The following is a 20687-nucleotide window of genomic DNA, read 5'->3' on the forward strand; positions in this document are numbered from 1 at the left end:
TTCCTTCATTCACTCATTCACTCACTCACCCACTCACGCATTCTCTGATGTTTTATTCAATGTCTTGGTGAATTGCCTCCCACACACTCCCACCCATGTATCCATTCAACAGAGCCCTGCTTGGTGTCCACCCCTTGCTAGCTTATGCGGGTAACCCAGAGATGACTCAGAGTCCTGCCCACAGGGAACTTCTAGTTTGGAGGGGACATAGAGGCAGTCATGGTCAGTCTCACCCCTGGGTGATCACATGGCTCCTAAGAGCCTGAAGGAGGGAGAGGGACGCTTCCTGCCCTAAGCCCCTGCCCTGCTTCTCCTTTGATAGGTTCTCTGTGCGAGTGAACTCCACTGAGCTTTTCCATGTGGATCGGCGTGTGTGGACGACGCTGAAGGGGCGGGATGGGCTTCAGGGCCCAAGGGAGAGAGCCTTCCACACAGCCAGTGTTCTGGGCAACTACATGGTGGTCTATGGTGAGGAGGCTCCCCAGTCCTGCCTGCCTGCCGAGGGCCTGAGCCAACCCTGAGCTGAGGCTCCCTGCATGGCAGTCCCCACCTCCACCAGGCTTGCCAGCTATGCCCCTTTCCTTCTTTCCCAGGGGGCAATGTGCACACTCATTACCAGGAGGAAAAGTGCTACGAAGATGGCATCTTCTTCTACCACCTTGGTTGCCATCAATGGGTGTCAGGAGCTGAGCTTGCCCCGCCAGGAACCCCTGAGGGTGAGTGGTCCCTGTTCTTCCCTAGGGACTCCCAAGGGTCCCACCTCCCTCCACAGTGATTCTGGACTCAAGCTACCTCAGTCTGTAAGGGTGAGCCTGACATCCAGGTCAGTTGGTGCCAGCCTCAGGAGGCGAGCCTGGGATGGAGATGGGACCAGGGCATCATCACTATGGAGATGGAGGCCCTTATGGCAATATCCAATGTGGATTCCAATCCAGGTTTTGCCAGTTTCCAGCTGCCCCAGGGAAATGCCTAAGAGACAGCAACTTTTCCTTCTTGTTCATTTTCTTTTCTTTTTTTTTTTTTTGAGATGGAGTCTTGCTCCATCGCCCAGGCTAGAGTGCAGTGGCGTGATCTCAGCTCACTGCGACCTCCACCTCCTGGGTTCAAGCGATTCTCCTGTCTCAGCCTCCTGGGTAGCTGGGATTATAGGCATGCATCTCCATGCCTGACTAATTTTTTTGTATTTTTAGTAGAGACATTGTTTCATCATGTTGGCCAGGCTGGTCTCAAACTCCAGACCTCAAGTGATCCGCCTACCTTAGCCTCCCAAAGTACTGAGATTACGTGTGTGAGCCACCGTGCTCGGCTTTTTTAACTTTCAATTTAGGTTCAGCAGTACCTGTGCAGGTTTTTTATATAGGTAAATTGTGTGTCATGGGGATTTGGTGTACTGATTATTTCATCACCCAGGTATTAAGCCTAGTACCCAACAGGTAGTTTTTTCTTGTGTTTGTTTGTTTGTTTGTTTTGAGAAGGAGTCTTACTCTGTTACCCAGCTGGAGTGCAGTGGCGCAATCTCGGCTCACTGCAACCTCCACCTCCTGGGTTCAAGTGATCCTCCCGCCTCAGCCTCCTAAGTAGCTGGGAGTATAGGCGCATACCACACCCAGCTAATTTTTTTTTTTATTTTTAGTAGAGATGAGGTTTCACCGTGTTGGCCAGGCTGGTCTTGAACTCCTGACCTCAGGTGATCTGCCAGCCTTAGCCTTCCAGAGTGCTGGGATTACAGGCATGAGCCACCGCGCCCAGCCCCAGTAGGTAGTTTTTTTATCCTCTCCCTCCTCCAACCCTCAGGTAGGCCCCTCAAGAGTGTTGTTCCCTTCTTTGTGTCCATGTGCACTCGATGTTTGGCTCCCACTTGTGAGAACATGCAGTGTTTGGTTTTCTGTTCCTGTATTAATCTGCTTAGGATAAGGGTCTCCAGCTCCATCCACGCTGATGGAAAGAACATGATCTCATTATTTTTTATAGCCACGTAGTATTCCACGATGTATATGTACCACATTTTCTTTTTTTTTTTCTTTCTATACATTTTTTTGAGATGGAGTTTCACTCTTGTTACCCAGGCTGGAGTGCAATGGCATGATCTCAGCTCACTGCAACCTCCACCTCCCAGGTTCAAGTGATTCTCCTACCTCAGCCTCCCGAGTAGATAGAATTACAGGCGCCCACCACCACACCTGGCTAATTTTTGTATTTTTAGTAGAGATGGGGTTTCACCATGTTGGCCAGGCTGGTGTCAAACTCCTGACCTCAGGTGATCCACCCGCCTTGGCCTCCCAAATTGCTGATATTACAGGCGTGAGCCAATGCGCCCGGCCTCCATTTTCTTTATCCAGTCTATCACTGATGGGCATTTAGGTTGATTCCATGTCTTTGCTATTGTAAACAGTGCTGCGATGAACATGCACATGCATGTGTCTTTATGGTAGAACAATTTGTATTCCTTGGGGTATATACCCAGTAATGGGATTGGTGGGTCAAATGGTAATTCTGTTTTAAGTTATTTGAGAAATCTTCAAACTGCTTTCCACAATGCCTGAACTAATTTACATTCCCATCAGCAGTAGTAAGCATTCATTCTCTTTTCTCTGCAACCTCACTCACATGTGTTATTTTATTTATTTATTTATTTATTTTGAGACGGAGTCTGGCCCTGTTGCCCAGGCTGGAGTGCAGTGGCGCGATCCTGGCTCACTGCAAGCTCCACCTCCTGGGTTCACGCCATTCTCCTGCCTCAGCCTCCCGAGTAGCTGGAACTACAGGCGCCTGCCACCACGCCCAGCTAATTTTGTTTTTGTATTTTTAGTAGAGACGGGGTTTCACTGTGTTAGCCAGGATGGTCTCGATCTCCTGACTTCGTGATCCGCCTGCCTCGGCCTCCCAAAGTGCTGGGATTACAGGTGTGAGCCACTGCGCCCAGCCGCATGTGTTATTTTTTGACTTTTTGATAATAGCTATTCTGACTGGTGTGAGATGGTATCTCACTGTGGTTTTGATTTGCATTTCTCTCATTATTAGTGATATTGAGCATTTTTTTCATATGCTTATTGGCCATGTGTATGTCTTCTTTTGAAAAATGTCTGTTCATGTCCTTTGTCTACTGTTTAATCAGATTGTTTTTTGCTTGTTAGTTTATTTAAGTTCCTTATAGGTTTTGGATATTGGACTTTTGTTGGATGCGTAGTTTCCAAATATTTTCTCACGTTGTTTTTTTACTCTGTTGATAGTTGTTTGCTTACTCTGTTGATAGTTCTTTTTTTTTTTTTTTTTTTTTTTTTTTTTTTTTTTTTTTTTTTTTTTGAGGCGGAGTCTTCACTCTGTCGCCCAGGCTGGAGTGCAGTGGCACCATCTCGGCTCACTGCAAGCTCCGCCTCCCGGGTTCGCGCCATTCTCCTGCCTCAGCCTCCGGAGTAGCTGGGACTACAGGCTAATTTTTTGTATTTTAGTAGAGACGGGGTTTCGCCGTGTTAGCCAGGATGGTCTCGATCTACTGACCTCGTGATCCGCCCGCCTCGGCCTCCCAAAGTGCAGGGATTACAGGCGTGAGCCACCGCGCCCGGCCTGTTGATAGTTCTTTAGCAGCAACTTTTTCAAGATCACGGTAGATAAGTGACAGAGACAGCATGGCTATCCCCAAACAACCATCTGTATAAAACTATCACTTAAGGCCGGGCGCGGTGGCTCAACGCCTGTTATCCCGGCACTTTGGAACGCCATGGCGGGCAGATCATGAGGTCAGGAGATCGAGACCATCCTGGTTAACATGGTGAAACCCCATCTCTACTAAAAATACAAAAAAATTAGCCCGGCATGGTGGCGGGCGCCTGTAGTCCCAGCTATGTGGGAGGCTGAGGCAGGAGAATGGCGTGAACCCGGGAGGCGGAGCTTGCAGTGAACCGAGATCGCGCCACTGCACTCCAGCCTGGGCGACAGAGCCAGACTCCGTCTCAAAAAAAAGAAAAAAAAAATTTTGGCTGGGCGCAGTAGCTCATTCCTGTAGTGCCAGCACTTTGGGAGGCCAAGGCGGGCAGATCATGAGGTCAGGAGTTCGAGACCAGCCTGGTCAATATGGTGAAACCCCGTCTCTACTAAAAATACAAAAATTAGCTGGCGTGGTGGTGGATGCCAGTGGTCACAGCTACTCAGGAGGCTGAGGCAGGAGAATCACTTGAACCAGGGAGGCGGAGGTTGCAGTGAGCCGAGATCACACCATTGCACTCCAGCCTGGGTAACAGAGGGAGACTCCATTTCCCCCCCAAAAAAAAAAAAAAAATTTTTTTTTTTGTAGCCATTAGACCTGACTATGTTGCCCAGGCTGGTTTTAAGCTCCTAGGCTCAAATCATCCTTCCATCTCAGCCTCCCAAATAGCTGTGACTATAGGTACACACCACCACACCTGGCTAATTAAAAAAAAAAAAAATTTTTTTTTTTTTTTAGAGATAGGGTCTTGCTGTGTTGTCCAGGCTAGTGTTGAACTCCTGGCCTCAAGCGAGCTTCGTGAGACCTAGCCTCCCAAAGTGCTGGGATTACAGACGTGAGCTACTACGCTCAGCCATGTTGTCTTTCTTATAGCAGTGAGGGTCCTGTCTCAGGGCCAGAGGAGTCACCAGGGAGGAGATATGGAGAAATGTTTCACTCTTATTAGATCAGACACTGCTTTGAAATCGGATGAAAGCCACATGCCCTCTCTTCAGAAGATACTTATACCCACAGGTTGGGCGTATCACTTCGGGGACGTGTGGGCTTCCCAGAGTCCCATCTGTTCACTCCTCCTCCCTGAAAAGGAAAGAGAGGAGAGGGCAGGTTTAAGGAAGGAACCTTACCACTTACGGGATGGGGAGGAGGAAAGGCCCTAGAGGAACCCTGTGTGACCATCAGTAATAAAGTCCAGACCCGGTGTCTGAGGCCCTCATTCTAGGTCTCGTCTGCCTATCCCTTGGTCCCCTTCACTGGCAGGAGTCAGGAGTGTGATGTTTCTGGAGGCCTCTTCCTGCTTCGCAGTTTGTGATTCCCCGGGCCAAGTCCCACACGTTTACAGTGCATGCAGGTCGGTAAGAGGGTAGGGAAGTCACCATTCACTGACCACTTACCTGTCAGTCAGGATTCTTGGCTGTAACTGACAGAAATCCAACCCAGCTGGCTTAAGCGAAAAGGAGAATTTCCTGGCTGACTTGAGTGAAAACTATAGGGCCTATCTTCAGGCTGGGCTGGATCTAGGTGCTCACAAAATGGCATCGGCCACTTCTCACTCAATTTTTCAGCTGGGTTCACTTCAGTCTCTTGCCTTGTGTAGATGGTCACAGGCAGCTCGTGGATTACCTCCTACTGCTGTAAAATGCCCAGAGAGAAGAGAGTGTCTTTGCCCCAAGAATTGAGAATCAGGCCCTGTACCCCTCCCCGAGCCAGTCACTGAGACTGATGGGCCTGGGCTAAGGCCTCACTTCTGCCAGAACCAGGGACAACTCCACCTAAGTCTCATGGACTGGGAGAGGGAAAGGTTGGTTTTCCAGAGGAAAATCAGGCGCTATCATCAGAAGAGAGGCTGGTGCTAGACAGACAAAAACAGGAGACTGAGGCAGCCTGCTGGGGCTCAGCAGATTCTTCCGTCCTCCCAGCTCCTTGAGGACGAGATGATGGTTTTTTTTTATAGAGGAGGAAACCAAGACTCAGAGTTCATTCTCCTGTCCAGGATCACACAGCTAGTCAGTAGTTGATCCACAATTTGAACCCAAGTAAGTGGTAGACCCGGGATTTGAACCCAAGTCTTTCTGACTCTAAAGATCAGAAAGATGATTTGGGTAGGGGTGAGGGAGCTCAGCTTGTTCAGGGCCAGGTGGGCTGGGAGAGTGTCCTTGGGTAGGTGAGGTTGAAGCAGCCACCAGAATAGAAGGCTGGACTGTGGCCCAGGAGAATCGGGAGCCATGGAGGTGGTGGAGGGGCTGAGAGTCTAATAATGTCATTGGGGTCTCTATTCCTTTAGGCCGAGCAGCGCCTCCCAGTGGTCGGTACTCACATGTGGCTGCGGTGCTTGGTGGCAGCGTCCTGTTGGTGGCTGGGGGGTACAGCGGCCGGCCCCGTGGGGACTTGATGGCGTACAAGGTGCCCCCCTTTGTGTTCCAGGCACCTGCCCCTGACGTGAGCACTGAGGTGACAGGGAAAGGGTGGCTGGGGTAGGAGGTAGCAGGGTTTCCACAGGTGAGGGGAAAGGTAGGAGGGGATCCCTGGGAGAAGGAGGGGGGATCCCTAGGGCCATGAGGGAAGGGAAGGAGATCCCCAGAGCAGAGGAAAGAGGAGCTAGAGGTCCCTGGGCCTGGGGGAGGAACGGATGGACGTGCTGAGCACTCAGGGTCCTCTGGGATAGCTAAAGCAAACGGGGACTTGGGAGGCCGGCCCAGGCCTGAGAGGCTTGTCCTCCGTCCCCTTGCCTCCCTGCAGTACCACTTGGACTACTGCTCCATGTACACAGATCACAGCGTGTGCTCCCGGGACCCGGAATGCAGTTGGTGCCAAGGAGCCTGCCAAGCTGCACCCCCTCCTGGGACCCCCTTGGGGGCTGTAAGTGACTGCCTTAGACCCTCTGTTCCCTAGCACAGACCTGTCCTCCCTCAGTGTCTCCCTCTGCCTAACCAGCTGGACAAGGACTTTCCCTCAACTGGGAGACTTGTTTTCATGCCGAAGATCCTCCTTCCTGATTCCAGACCGCAGAGCCTGAATCTTTGCCTATCCCACCCAGCCCGACCCTTTTGAAACCGTGACCCCATCCCCGCATCCCCCGTCCTCTGAATCTCCCACATTCCAAGTCGTCTTTCAACTCCCTGTTCTTCAGTTTTTTGGCCCTTTCCATCGCAGGACCCTGTATCCACAGCCCTTCCTTCCCAGATCTCTTGAGCTCCAGTGGACAGTGAGCCCTTTCCCCTCTCCTCCTCGCAGTGTCCAGCCGCCAGCTGCCTGGGCCTGGGCCGCCTCCTGGGTGACTGCCAGGCCTGCCTGGCCTTCAGTAGCCCCACAGCCCCTCCACGGGGACCCGGCACCCTGGGCTGGTGTGTGCACAATGAGAGCTGCCTCCCTCGGCCTGGTGAGTGTCCACAGCAGTGGGCTTGGGGGAGGGGACCGAAGCACTCCACACTGACCCACCAGCCCCCACCTGCTGTCCTCTCAGAGCAGGCCCGCTGCCGAGGGGAGCAGATCTCAGGCACGGTGGGCTGGTGGGGGCCTGCGCCTGTTTTCGTCACGTCCCTGGAGGCCTGTGTCACCCAGAGCTTCCTGCCTGGCCTACACCTGCTCACCTTCCAGCAGCCGCCCAACACCTCCCAGCCTGACAAGGTGGGTAGGAGGTGTGGCCTTCGGTGGGGTGTTGATGATGATCTTGATCCTAGGGTTTGTTTTTTCTCAAATGCATCTTTATCACTCTTGTGTTTACTCCAAAAGTCTTTACATTCAAGGGTCTGATTTTCCTTATGGACTTTATTCTTTATTTTTATTTTTATTTTTAGAGGGAGTCTCACTCTGTCGCCCAGGCTGAAGTGCAGTGGTGCAGTCTCGGCTCACTGCAACCTCTGCCTCCTGGGTTCAAGTGATTCTCCTGCTTCAGCCTCCTCAGTAGCCGAGGTTACAGACGCCCGTCACTGTGCCTAGCTAATTTTTGTATTTTAGTAGAAGACGAAGTGTCACCATGTTGATTAGGCTGGTCTTGAGCTCTTGATCTTAAATGATCTGCCTGCCTTGGCCTCCCAAAGTGTTGGGATTACAGGCGTGAGCCACTGTGCCTGGCCTCTTTATAGATTTTAAAAAGAATTTTTGCACTGTGGTAAAATACAGATAAAAATTTTCATCAGTGACATTTAGCACATTTACAATATTGTGCAACCATCACCACTATCTTGTTACAGAACATTTTCATCATCCCAGAGGACAACCCTGGACTCACTAAGTAGTCACTCTCTATTCCACTCTCCCCCGAGTCTCTGGCAGCCACTTATCTGTTTTCCATCTCTGGATTTGCCAGTTCTGGACATTTCATGTACATGGAGGCCTATGCTATGTGGCCTTTTGTGTCTGTCTTCTTTCACTCAGCATAGTGTTTTCAAGGCTCATTCATTTTATAACTTCATTCGGAAAGGAACTCTGTTCCTTTTTGTGATTGAGTAATATTCCATTGTGTAGCTGTACCACATTTTGTTTATCCATTCGTGTCAGCTGATGGACGTTTGGACTGTTTCCATCTTTTGGCTATTGTGAATAATGTCGCTGTACACATTGTGTACACTTGTATACACATTTTTGTTTGAACATCTGTTTTCAATGCTTTTGGCTGTATACCTAGGAGAATTGCTAGGTTATATGGTAATTCCATATTCATGTTATTGAGGAATGTCCAAACTGTTTTCCACAGTAGCTCTTTATTGATTTTTTTTTTTTTTTTTTTTTTTTTTGAGACAGAGTCTCTCTCTGTCTCCCAGGCTGGAGGTGCAGTGGCATGATCTCGGCTCACTGCACCCTCCAGCTCCTGGGTTCAAGTGATTCTCCTGCCTCAGCCTGCTGGGTAGCTGGGACTACAGGCACCTACCACCAAACCCAGCTAATTTTTTGTATTTTTAGTAGAGACGGGGTTTCACCATGTTAGCCAGCATGGTCTCGATCTCCTGACCTCTTGATCCACCCGCCTCAGCCTCTCAAAGTGATGGGATTACAGGCGTGAGCCACCACGCCTGGCCTCTTTATTGATTTTTAAAATAGCTCATATATTCACATGGTTGAAAAATCACAGTGATATCAAAAGTCATTGGGGCTGGACACGGTGGCTCACATCTGTAATTCCAGCACTTTGGGAGGCTGAGGTGGGCGGATCTCTTGAGGTCAGGAGTTTGAGACCAGCCTGGGTAACGTGGCAAAACCCCGTCTCTACTAAAAATACAAAAATTAGCTGGGCGTGATGTCGGGTGCCTGTAATCCCAGCACTTTGGGAGGCTAAGGCGGGGGGATTACTTGAGGTCAGGAGTTGGAGACCAGCCGGCCCAACATTGTGAAACCCCGTGTCTACTAAAAATACAAAAATTAGCCACACATGGTGATGCGTGCCTGTAGTCCCAGCTACTTGGGAGGCTGAGGGAGGAGAATCTCAAGCCTGGGAGGCAGAAGTTGCAGTGACCCAAGATCATGCCACTGCACTCCAGCCTGGGCAACAGAGTGAGACTCCATTTTAATTAAAAATAAATAAATAAAAGGCCAGGCGCGGTGGCTCGCACTGGTAATGCCAGAACTTTGGGAGGCCGAGGCAGGCGGATCACAAGGTCAGGAGATCAAGATCATCCTGGCTAACACAGTGAAACCCCGTCTCTACTAAAAATACAAAAAAATTAGCCAGGCATGGTGGTGAGTGCCTATAGTCTTAGCTACTCGGGAGGCTGAGGCAGGAGAATGGCATGAACACGGGAGGCGGAGCTTGCAGTGAGCGAGATCGCTCCACTGCACTCCAGCCTGGGTAACAGAGTCTCAAAAAAAAAAAGAAAAAGAAAAAGAAAAAAAAAGTCATTAAATGGACAGTCTCTCTCATTTACCCAACTCCCTACCCCTTAAGTGGTCCAGAATTATCTAGCCCCAGCTTGGCTGCAACTTAAGGCCACCATACCTCCCTGGAAGATCCATTTGGGTTTCTTTCATCTCATTCCAGAATTTACCTATTCAAATACAAGGAAGCATGACATCGTATCATTTTTCTTTCACACGAAAGTAACATTATGAATATTACACGACTGCTTCCTTTTTTCTTCCTGGCAAGCTTCCTCTAACAGAACTTGAGAAACACTCTCGTTCTTTTTTTTTTTTTTTTTTTTTTGAGATAGAGTCTCTCTCTCTTTTTTTTTTTTTGAGACAGAGTCTCGCTCTGTCGCCCAGGATGGAGTGCAGTGGCCAGATCTCGGCTCACTGCAAGCTGAGATGGAGTCTCTCTCTATCGCCCAGGCTCGAGTGCAGTGGCAAGCAATGTCAGCTGACTGCAACCTTGCCTCCTGGGTTTAAGTGATCTTCCCACCTCAGCCTCCCGAGCAGCTGGGATTACAAGCATGTGCCACCATTCCTGGCTGGTTTTTGTATTTGTTTTTGTTTGTTTTGAGATGGAGTTTCGCTCTTGTTGCCCAGGCTGGAGTGCAATGGGGCAATCTCGGCTCACTGCAACCTCTGCCTCCTGGGCTTGAGCGGTTCTCCTGCCTCGGGCTCCCAAGTAGCTGGGATTACAGGTGCACGCCACCACTCCAGGCTAATTTTTTGTATTTAGTAGAGATGGGGTTTCACCATGTTGGTCAGGCTGGTCTTGAACTCCTGACCTCAAGTGATCTGCCCGCCTCGGCCTCCCAAAGTGCTGGCCGTGCCTGGCTTTCATTCTTTTTTTTTTTTTAAACAGTTGTATGACATTCCATTTACATTTGTAGTTTATTTAAATAGCCTCCCACTGGTGAACACTTGGACTGTTCCACTGTTCTGCTATTACAAAATCACACACCAGGAAAATAAATCTTGCACTTTGTCACTTTGAATATTAGATCTGGGCTTTGAAGTGCTTAGCTGAAAAGGTGAGGAGTTGGATAAGAAGACACTGAAGTGTCCAGTCCTGGAGTTTTAATGTGAGATGGAAATGGCAAGAGGCCAGGGGTAAAGGTGGGCTCTGGGACCCTGTTGTCTATTGTCTGAATTTAGGTCTTGCCTCTTTTCCCAGAGTGACCTTTGACAAGCCACCTAACCCCTGTCCCTCGGCCTCAATCTCTCATTTGGTAAAATGGGGAAGAAAGTTAGGTTGACCAGTCTTTTCTGGCTCTGATGTGGCCTCAGGGGTGTGGAGACTTGGGGACAGTCCAGAAAGGGACTCACGTATACACCCATCCCTGGTTGCATAGGTGTCGATTGTCCGCAGCACGACCATCACCCTGACACCCAGCGCAGAAACAGATGTGTCCCTGGTCTACCGTGGCTTCATCTACCCAATGCTGCCTGGAGGGCCGGGTGGGCCAGGGTCTGAGGACGTGGCTGTGTGGGCCCGGGCCCAGCGCCTACACGTTCTGGCCCGGATGGCCCGTGGCCCTGACACAGAGAACATGGTGAGGCTGCCTGGGACATTCAGGGGGGTGTTTATGGTAAATATGGGAGCTAGGGGTGTGGTACAGGGCATCTGTGGTGATTTGAAGGTTCTGGGGGAGGACTGGGGAGAAATCAGAGGCAGGAGATGGATTATTATTAGTATTTTTTTTGTGTGAGACAGTCTCACTGTGTTGTCCAGGCTGGAGTGCAATGGCGCGATCTTGACTTACTGCTACCTCCCCCTCCCAGGTTCAAGCAATTCTCCTGCCTCAGCCTCCTGAGTAGCTGGGATTACAGACATGCACCATCACGCCCGGCTAATTTTTTTGCATTTTAAGTAGAGATGGAGTTTCACCATGTTGGCCAGGCTGGTTTGGAACTCCTGACCTCAGATGATCTGCCTGCCTCAGCCTCCCAAAGTGCTGGGATTATAGGCGTGAGCCACTGCGCCCGGCTGGGGATGGATCTTCAGTAGAGGAGGGAGGGTGCTGAAGTTTTCAATTGTGAGCAGAATTTGAGGGCAACTTTGAAGGAGGTGAGGAAGGTCTGAGTCAGACCTGAAAGGCCCCTGAAGGCCGGGCGTGGAGGTGTACACCTGTAATCCCAGCCCTTTGGGAGGTAGGGGCAGGTGGATTGCCTGAACCCAGGAGTTTGGGACCAGCCTGGGAAACATGATGAGACATCATCTATCCAAAAAATACAAAAATTAGCTGGCCATGGTGGCATGCACCTGTAGTCCCAGCTATTTGGGAGGCTGAGGTGGGAGGATCACTTGAACGTGGGAAGTTGAGGCTGCAGTGAGCCATGATCGTGTCACTGCACTCCAGCCTGGGTGACGGAATGAGACCCTGTCTCAAAAAAAAAAAAAAAGCCCCTGAGGAGGAGGAGGGTCCCTGGGGGTCTCACCTCCGAGGTTCTCAGGATCTAAGGAGCTCTGAGGCCCTCTTCTTAGGAGGGGGTGGGGTGCAGGGTGGGTTTGGAGGTATCAGGGGTCTGAGGAAGGAATGAGAAGGGTTCTGAGGCCCCTGCCTGTCACTCACCCCTACCCCAGGAGGAGGTGGGGCGCTGGGTGGCTCATCAGGAGAAGGAGACGCGGCAGCTGCAGCGCCCTGGGTCTGCTCGCCTCTTCCCCCTGCCCGGGCGGGACCACAAGTATGCAGTAGAGATCCGGGGCCAGCTGAACGGCTCGGCAGGCCCTGGGCACAGCGAGCTCACTCTGCTGTGGGATCGGACTGGTGTGCCAGGAGGCAGTGTGAGTACCCAGGACCCACCTCCAACCCTAGCCACAGGCCCCAGCCTCAGATCACCTGGGCTTTCTGAACGCCAGGCCGCAAACTCTGAAATCCCTAGATTCTGGCCTCGGACTACTTAACTCTTGGCCTCTGAACTCTGAACCTCCCCTTGAACCCTGTGGCCCCTGACCTCTGCCCATAGACCCTGACCTGATCCCATAGTTTGACCCTTGTCTTCTGACTCCTCACCCTTGACCCTGCTGACCCTGACCTCTGCCCTCCATACTTTGACCTATAATAATCTCCAGATTCCTCCAGACCCTGGACCTCTACTGATTTCCTAAATCCTGACTTCCTATGTGCCTGAGTTCTCAACCTGAGTTCCAAACCCTTACTTTCAGTTAGCCCCAGACTCTGACCCCTGCCCCAGACCTTGACTGCTGTCCCTCCTGTGACCCCTTCCCCAGGAGATCTCCTTCTTCTTCCTGGAGCCTTACCGCTCGTCGGCCTGCACCTCCTATTCTTCCTGCCTGGGCTGCTTGGCAGACCAGGGCTGTGGCTGGTGCCTGACCAGTGCCAGCTGCCACCTGCGCCAGGGTGGAGCCCATTGCAGGGATGACAGGGCTGGTGGGTCCCTGCTGGTGCTGGTGCCTACCCTCTGCCCACTCTGCGAGGAGCATCGGGATTGCCATGCCTGCACCCAGGTGCCTGTGGGACCACCAGGGGAGGTCACAAGGTGGAGGCAGCCAGAGCAGGCAACAGGCAGCCAAGGGAACCCCTGGTGGGGGGCGTGGGGGAAATAGCAAGGGCTTTCTTTTGTCGTTGATCAGCAGAGCCTGGTGGGGAGGGTGAGATGGAGCTAGAGAGAGAGGCACCTGGGAGTCAGGACTCTCCCTGTTGCAGGGGCCAGAGAATGCAACTCCACCCTTTTCCACTAGCGGGGAGTTTCTCAGCACAGGCACTGGAGCCCAGGAGTAGGCCTTCAGGCCTGCCAGCTCCTAGTGATGTCAGGCAGCCCTCGACACCCTGCTTCCTCTTGTTCCCTGGGAGGGTTTGTTTCTTTGTGAGTTAAAGCTTCAGGCTCTCAGTCCTTGCTCTGTCTCAAACAGTGAGGCTTTCTGTTTCTCTCCCCTCACCCCACCACCATCCAGGAGCTCAACAGAAGTCCCAGGATTGTACTTCAGTGGCTCTGGTTGGGCCTTGTGCAGGCTCCTGGGCCAATGACTGGAGTTTGGGGGAGGGAGTGTGGCCCCTTGCCCACCTCTGGATCCTGAGGATTGAATCAGCCCCACCCGGACCACACAGAAGGGGCGCTGTTGCCCAAAAGAGAGAGTCGGTGCTGGGCAGGCAGATCTATGGGTGTCTGTGGCTGAAGGGAGGGGTCCAGAGATGCAGGCAGCTGGGGAGGGAGATGGCCTTGCAGGGACAGTCTGCAGGGTGGGGCAGGGGGTGGGATAGGCACTGGGATCCCAAAGGAGATGGCTGAGTGGGGTTCTGACTCCTCTGCCCAACTGACCCCCAGGACCCCTTCTGTGAGTGGCATCAGAGCACCAGCCGCAAAGGAGATGCGGCTTGCAGCCGGCGGGGCCGGGGTCGGGGTGCCATAAAGAGTCCAGACGAGTGTCCCCCACTCTGCAACCAGTGAGTCTGGCTGGGTCCAGGGAGTGGGTGGGTGGATGTGCCCACGGATGTGGGCTGGCTGTGGAGTGACCTGGCCACCGCTCCCCGCCCCAGGCGACTGACCTGTGAGGACTGCCTGGCCAACTCGAGCCAGTGCGCCTGGTGCCAGTCCACCCACACCTGCTTCCTGTTTGCCGCCTACCTGGCCCGGTACCCACACGGGGGCTGTCGAGGCTGGGATGACAGGTACGGTCCCTGGGGCAGGGTTAACAGAGGAAGATCCCCACTGGCAAGGGGCCAGGGCTCTGACCCCCACCCCTGCCATCCTGCAGTGTGCACTCGGAGCCACGGTGCCGGAGCTGCGATGGGTTCCTGACCTGCCACGAGTGTCTGCAGAGCCACGAGTGTGGCTGGTGTGGCAATGAGGACAACCCCACACTGGGACGGTGAGCCCAGGCGGGCAGGTGGGCAGGGTGCCCGGCTGTGTCCTTCCTCCATGACTGGTCATTCTAATAGCCTCTTTGCTTCTCTGCCCTCTTGCCCTGACCCCATCCCATGGCCACCTTCCCTTTTCCATATTGTTTTTCTGTTGTTTATTTTACCCTCCCGCTCTTTTTTCTCAATTTGTCCTCCTTTGCCGGGTCTCTGCAACTCGTTTTCTTTCTCCTTGTCTGTTTCTGTCTCTGCTCTCCTTTTCACTGCATCTCCGTCTATGTCTCTCTTCTGTCTTCCAAAATTGTTTTTGTCTTCGACTTCTCCTGGTTTCTCTGTCCCTCTTTCCAAATCTATATTTTCGTCCCTCTCCTTGCGATTGGCCTCCTCTCTCCCTGTCATTGTTTCTATGTATGGCTCCTGTTTCTATGTTGTCCCCTGCTTCTTCACTCTCTCACCCCACAGGTGCCTACAGGGGGACTTCTCAGGGCCCCTCGGTGGGGGTAACTGCTCCCTGTGGGTGGGGGAGGGCCTGGGGCTTCCTGTGGCCCTCCCTGCCCGCTGGGCATATGCCCGCTGTCCTGACGTGGATGAGTGTCGCCTGGGCCTGGCCCGGTGCCATCCGCGGGCGACCTGCCTGAACACGCCCCTCAGCTACGAGTGTCACTGCCAGCGGGGCTACCAGGGTGATGGCATCTCACACTGCAACCGCACGTGAGTGAGGTGGGGGTTGCTATGGAGATGTCGCCCCAGGCTGGGGCACATGGAGGTGGAGGGAGGAAGCCATCATGGCACTGGGTCCCTTCCTGTGGAACCAGCATCCCTAGTTAGCCAGGGGTTTACCTTGCAGACTAGGTCCTCGTTAGAGTGACAGGGTCCCCAGTGTAACCCTGGTTACCATGGAAACAGGGCACCCATAGGCTGTGGGCCATAGTCTTCAGCGTTGCCATGGAGGCAGAGGACGTAGTTGAAAGAGGTTTTCACAGTGGTGCTATGTGGTTGCTATAGAGACAGGCGTGGTGATGCATGGAGTTACCTTGGAGACAGGGTCACCCACGTAGTGCAAAACCATGGAAACAGCCAGTGGCTTTGATGGTGTCATGAGGTGGGTGGAGGTGATGAGGTGCTTTAGGGGCTCTGGGCCTGCCTGGCGCTTTCCCCACCCCCAACACGGCCCCTCAGGTGCTTGGAGGACTGTGGCCATGGTGTGTGCAGCGGCCCCCCGGACTTCACCTGCGTGTGCGACCTAGGCTGGACATCAGACCTGCCCCTGCCCACACCCTCCCCGGGTCCCCCAGCACCCCGCTGCTCCCGGGATTGTGGCTGCAGCTTCCACAGCCACTGCCGCAAGCGGGGCCCTGGCTTCTGCGACGAGTGCCAGGGTGAGCAGCCCTCGTCCTGGCCCCAGCCTGGACCCAGGGAGCCTCCTCCCTTCTTGGGGCTCCAGCTTGCTCTTCTTGGAGGAGGCCTCAGTGTCCCCTCATGCAGCTCTGGGTCCCCTGCCCCATTCCTGTTCCTGACTCAAACAGGTTTCAGTGCCACCCATCACTCTGGCTGGGCTTCACTTCCCCCTCTTGGGACTTGCTGTTTACCCTGATCTGAGCCTTGGTTTCTTACCTTTGAAGCAGCTGGGTGGGGTCAGGGTTTAGCTGACCCAGTAGGCCTGGGCCTGTTTCCACCCTTGACTTGACTCTATCCCACCTGCTGGGGCCTCCACAGACTGGACATGGGGAGAGCACTGCGAACGATGCCGGCCCGGCAGCTTCGGCAACGCCACGGGCTCTAGGGGCTGCCGGCCCTGCCAGTGCAATGGGCACGGGGACCCCCGCCGTGGCCACTGCGACAACCTCAGTGGGCTCTGCTTCTGCCAGGACCACACCGAGGGTGCCCACTGCCAGCTCTGCTCCCCAGGCTATTATGGGGATCCCCGGTGAGCCAGCGGGCCAGCCAGGGCTAGGTAGGGTGTGCTTGGGGATACAGTGGGGAGGGGCAGGACTGGTCTGACACTGGCTCTCCTCCATCTCCCCAGGGCCGGTGGTTCCTGCTTCCGGGAGTGTGGAGGTCGAGCCCTCCTCACCAATGTGTCCTCAGTGGCACTGGGCTCACGCCGGGTCGGGGGGCTGCTGCCTCCAGGTGGCGGGGCTGCGAGAGCCGGGCCTGGCCTGTCCTATTGTGTGTGGGTTGTCTCAGCCACTGAGGAACTACAGCCCTGTGCTCCCGGGACCCTCTGTCCCCCACTCACCCTCACCTTCTCCCCCGACAGCAGCACCCCCTGCACGGTGAGCACTGAGGAAACAAGGGTTCAGGCCCATGAGCCAGAACCATGTCCCCTGACCCAGTCTGCATCCCCAGACCCTGACCCCAGTGTTGCTTTTTTGTTTGTTTGTTTGTTTTTGTTTTTTTAATCCTTCAAAACCCAAACTCCTCCTCAGATCCCCAGTGCTTTGTTCCTAGGCCCACAGACAGACTCTCCCACTTCCCAGATAGCTTCCGATTTCCTCAGCTCCCATCTCCAGTTCTCCAGATCCTCAATCTCCCCATTCCCAGACCAGGAATGGTAAATTGTTACACCTTGTGCACCAACTCTGATTGATTGGTACTGACTGCCAGGAGCTGCATGTGGAGAAAGAGGCTTAATGCAAGAGGTGCCTGATAGATGAGCCATGTCTACTTTGGACACAGGAAGGGGAGTGGTTGCCTCCCTGCCATAGTTTGACAGTCTCCCCTGGATGTTCAAACAGCCCATTTCCCAGTCTCAGATTGCCTCCCCCTCTTGAACCTCTCCTTCTCCCAGACTCCAGGTGCCCTCGTTCTCATCCTCATTGTCTCCTAATCCTCGATTCTGCACCCCTCTAGCTGAGCTACGTCCTGGCCTTTGATGGATTCCCACGCTTCCTGGACACTGGTGTTGTCCAGTCGGACCGAAGCCTCATAGCTGCCTTCTGCGGCCAGCGACGGGACAGACCCCTCACTGTTCAGGCCCTGTCTGGTATGGGGGCTGGGGAAGTGGGACCTCTTAGTCCTGGGCTATGTATCCCTTGCCCCCGAACTCATCACCTGAAGTGGGCGCAGGACCTGGGTCTGCCACTGCTTGTGGGGTGATGTAGTCCCTCACCATCTCTGGACCTCATTGTCCTTAGTTGAGAGGAAAATAGGATTGTGTTGGCTGAGCTATGTCTGCAGAGAGAAGGGCTGAATGAGACATGTCTCTGGGGCACATAGAATGTGGCTGGTGTGAGGACTCCACACCACTCACTCTTTCCAGCTAGACTGGAGTGTAGTAGCACAATCTCAACTCACTGCAACTTCTGCCTCCCGGGCTCCAGCGATTCTCCTGCCTCAGCCTCCCAAGTAACTGGGATTACAGGCATATGCCACCATGCCTGGCTACTTTTTGTATTTTTAGTAGAGATGGGGTTTCACCATGTTGGACAGTCTGGTCTTGAACTCCTGACCTCAAGTGATTCGCCCACCTTGGCCTCCCAAAGTGCTGGGATTACAGGCATAAGCCACCATGCCCGGCCTATATATATAACTTTATTGAGGCATATTTTATATATCGTAACATATCAAGTAATTCCTGTCCCACCTGCCCCCAAATCACTATCTTTTCTAAAGAGATCCAGTCTTATGTAAGGGCAGTAGGAGTTGTAGAAGGTTTGGAGCTTGCTGAGGACAGGGCCCAATTCACGTTTTGAGGATCACTGGGCCACCATGAGTGGGGAGGAGTGTAGGCAGCCAGGAGAACCAGTAGGGGATGAGTACCAGTGTCCAGGTGAGACGGGACTTGGGCTTGGATAGCAGCTCAGGAGGTAGCTATCAGTTGGTGAGAGATTTAGGCTTGAAGATCAATCTTGATGGGTTGGCCGAGGGAGGGGGTGCAGACTGGTTCATCCTGGCGATGATTATGAATAATATGGTGCCTTCCTTCCCCGCCCAGTCACACTGGGTTTTCTCAGCATCTGGGGTTGGATGGGGCAGGAGCGTGGCTTTGCTACCAGCCTCTGGCCTCTCTCCCCACAGGGCTGCTGGTGCTGCACTGGGAGGCCAATGGCTCCTCATCCTGGGGCTTCAATGCTTCGGTGGGCTCCGCCCGCTGTGGGTCAGGGGGTCCTGGGAGCTGCCCAGTCCCCCAGGAATGCGTGCCCCAGGACGGTGCTGCAGGTGCGGGGCTCTGCCGATGTCCTCAAGGCTGGGCTGGCCCACACTGCCGGATGGCTCTGTGTCCTGAGAACTGCAATGCCCACACTGGGGCAGGAACTTGTAACCAGGTACAGGTGGGAGAGGTCAAGCCTGGTGGGACAGGGCTGGTGATCAGGGCTCCCCTGAGTCCCTTGTCATCCTCCAGAGCCTGGGTGTGTGCATCTGTGCCGAAGGCTTCGGGGGTCCTGACTGCGCCACCAAGTTGGATGGTGGGCAGCTGGTCTGGGAGACCCTCATGGACAGCCGCCTCTCAGCCGTGAGTTGCGGGTACCCACTGTCTAGGGATGGTTGCCCCCAGGTCGTTCTCCCACCTCCACTCCTGGTACCACCCCTACACCCTACACCCAGGCCTGGCACTTTGTCCTGACCCTAGCCTGATCCCTGACGTCCTCACCCACCCGTAGGACACTGCCAGCCGCTTCCTGCACCGCCTGGGCCACACCATGGTGGAGGGACCTGATGCCACCTTGTGGATGTTTGGGGGCCTGGGCCTGCCCCAGGGGCTGCTGGGAAACCTGTACAGGTGAGGACTGCCCTAGGCAGATGGGATTCACGAATGAGAGAAGGTCACCTCGGGATGCTAAGAGTCACCTCAGAGGAGTGCAGAAAAGCCTCTAAAGTAAAGGACAGCTCAAAGGATACTGGGACAGTTGTCACAGGAGGCTCACCCGGGGACACTTGGGGACCAGAGTACTTATTTAGGTGATGCTACCCCAGGGAATGGTGAGAGGATTGTCATAGGAAGGTCACCCCACGGGATGCAGGGACATCTGTCAGGCAGGGTCACCTTGAAAGATGCTGAGATGATTATAATGAGGTTGCTTTTTTGCACCCTGGCCCCAGGTACTCAGTGAGTGAGCGGCGGTGGACACAGATGCTGGCGGGAGCTGAGGATGGGGGCCCAGGCCCATCGCCCCGCTCCTTCCATGCAGCTGCATATGTGCCTGCTGGCCGTGGTGCCATGTATCTGCTGGGGGGACTCACCGCTGGGGGTGTCACCCGTGATTTCTGGGTCCTCAACCTCACCACCCTGCAATGGCGGCAGGAGAAGGTGAGCAACTCTCCCCAGCCCACTCCCCAGCCCTTCTGCTGGGCCCTGACAGAGACAGCTGTGGTAGCTCCTGCCAGCTTCACCCCCAGAGGAAACAGAAGCCCTGGACTTGAATTTCCTCAGCCATCCTGGGGCACACTGTTGTCTCGAGCCAGTCCTGGGCTGGGACACAGCTTCACTCAGCAGCAGAGAGAGGCCAGGGGAGCAAGGGCTTCCCAAAGCCACACTTCCCAAAGCCACACCAGGCTTGGGCAGGTGGAAATGCCAAGGGGCCCACTGTGCACCTGCCAGGACCCAGGCTGGTCTGACTGGCCCCTGGGGGGTCACTCCTTCCTTAGTACTTCAGGGAGGACTCTGGGGGGCTGAGGATCGCTTCTACCCACAAGGTGACCCCTGACCTCTAGCCCCATCGGTGACCTTGGCCCTCCATCCCTCAGGCCCCCCAGACCGTGGAGCTGCCAGCCGTTGCTGGTCACACCCTTACTGCCCGCCGAGGCCTATCTCTGCTCCTGGTGGGCGGTTATTCCCCGGAAAATGGCTTCAACCAGCAGCTGCTTGAGTACCAGCTGGCGACCGGCACCTGGGTGTCAGGAGCCCAGAGCGGGACACCCCCCACAGGTGGGGCTGGGGACCGGGAGGGGACAGCTCCCATGGACCTCCCGGGCATCCAGGCTTCCTGTGGGCTCTCCGTCCACTCCTGTGCTCTGTGGCCACCTGTTTCCCTCTCTTTCCTGCCCATACGCAGATTCTCAGGACCCCCTCTTGAATGTTGACGTTCTCTGTCTGTCCTTCCCAGACTCCATAATTAACTGCCCACTCCTGGCCACATGTGGCCACCGTCCCCCGCCCCCAGGCTCTGAGCTCCCTGCTCCTCAGGGTTTCTTCCTCAATCTCACTTCCTTTCTTTGATCGCTGTCCCCTAGACATTCTGGATGCCCTGTCTCCCTCCCGAGAGCCTGGTAGAACTTCCTGCCAGTTGAGGACTCCCTTCTCTTTCCCAGAGTCTCTAGTGATTGTCTGTTCGAACCCAAGTGAGAGGGATGGGTGGAGAGAGGCTCCCAGGCCTCCAGCCTCA

At 54.1% G+C, this 20687-nt stretch overlaps 1 protein-coding gene across 4 annotated transcripts in view; it reads left to right on the plus strand.

Moving 5' to 3' along the window:
• The window catches only part of MEGF8 (multiple EGF like domains 8), a 52739-nt gene that overhangs the window by 10597 nt on the left and 21455 nt on the right, over positions 1-20687 (plus strand). For 3 of the 4 annotated variants that reach the window (XM_015442051.3, XM_015442054.4, XM_015442053.4), the window contains exons 7-28: positions 323-468; positions 594-716; positions 5985-6151; positions 6440-6559; positions 6935-7079; positions 7164-7327; positions 10894-11094; positions 12126-12326; positions 12774-13010; positions 13829-13947; positions 14041-14172; positions 14259-14372; positions 14824-15072; positions 15541-15740; positions 16078-16288; positions 16388-16637; positions 17215-17347; positions 18382-18629; positions 18707-18817; positions 18966-19084; positions 19405-19612; positions 20050-20230. In XM_015442051.3, coding sequence (XP_015297537.3) covers positions 323-468; positions 594-716; positions 5985-6151; positions 6440-6559; positions 6935-7079; positions 7164-7327; positions 10894-11094; positions 12126-12326; positions 12774-13010; positions 13829-13947; positions 14041-14172; positions 14259-14372; positions 14824-15072; positions 15541-15740; positions 16078-16288; positions 16388-16637; positions 17215-17347; positions 18382-18629; positions 18707-18817; positions 18966-19084; positions 19405-19612; positions 20050-20230 — 3779 coding nt within the window. The remainder of the gene's footprint in view (positions 1-322; positions 469-593; positions 717-5984; positions 6152-6439; positions 6560-6934; positions 7080-7163; positions 7328-10893; positions 11095-12125; positions 12327-12773; positions 13011-13828; positions 13948-14040; positions 14173-14258; positions 14373-14823; positions 15073-15540; positions 15741-16077; positions 16289-16387; positions 16638-17214; positions 17348-18381; positions 18630-18706; positions 18818-18965; positions 19085-19404; positions 19613-20049; positions 20231-20687) is intronic. The other variant, XM_015442052.3, reaches the window with a different exon arrangement.

This window comes from Macaca fascicularis, chromosome 19 (assembly GCF_037993035.2).
Source record: "Macaca fascicularis isolate 582-1 chromosome 19, T2T-MFA8v1.1".
NCBI lineage: Eukaryota > Metazoa > Chordata > Mammalia > Primates > Cercopithecidae > Macaca > Macaca fascicularis.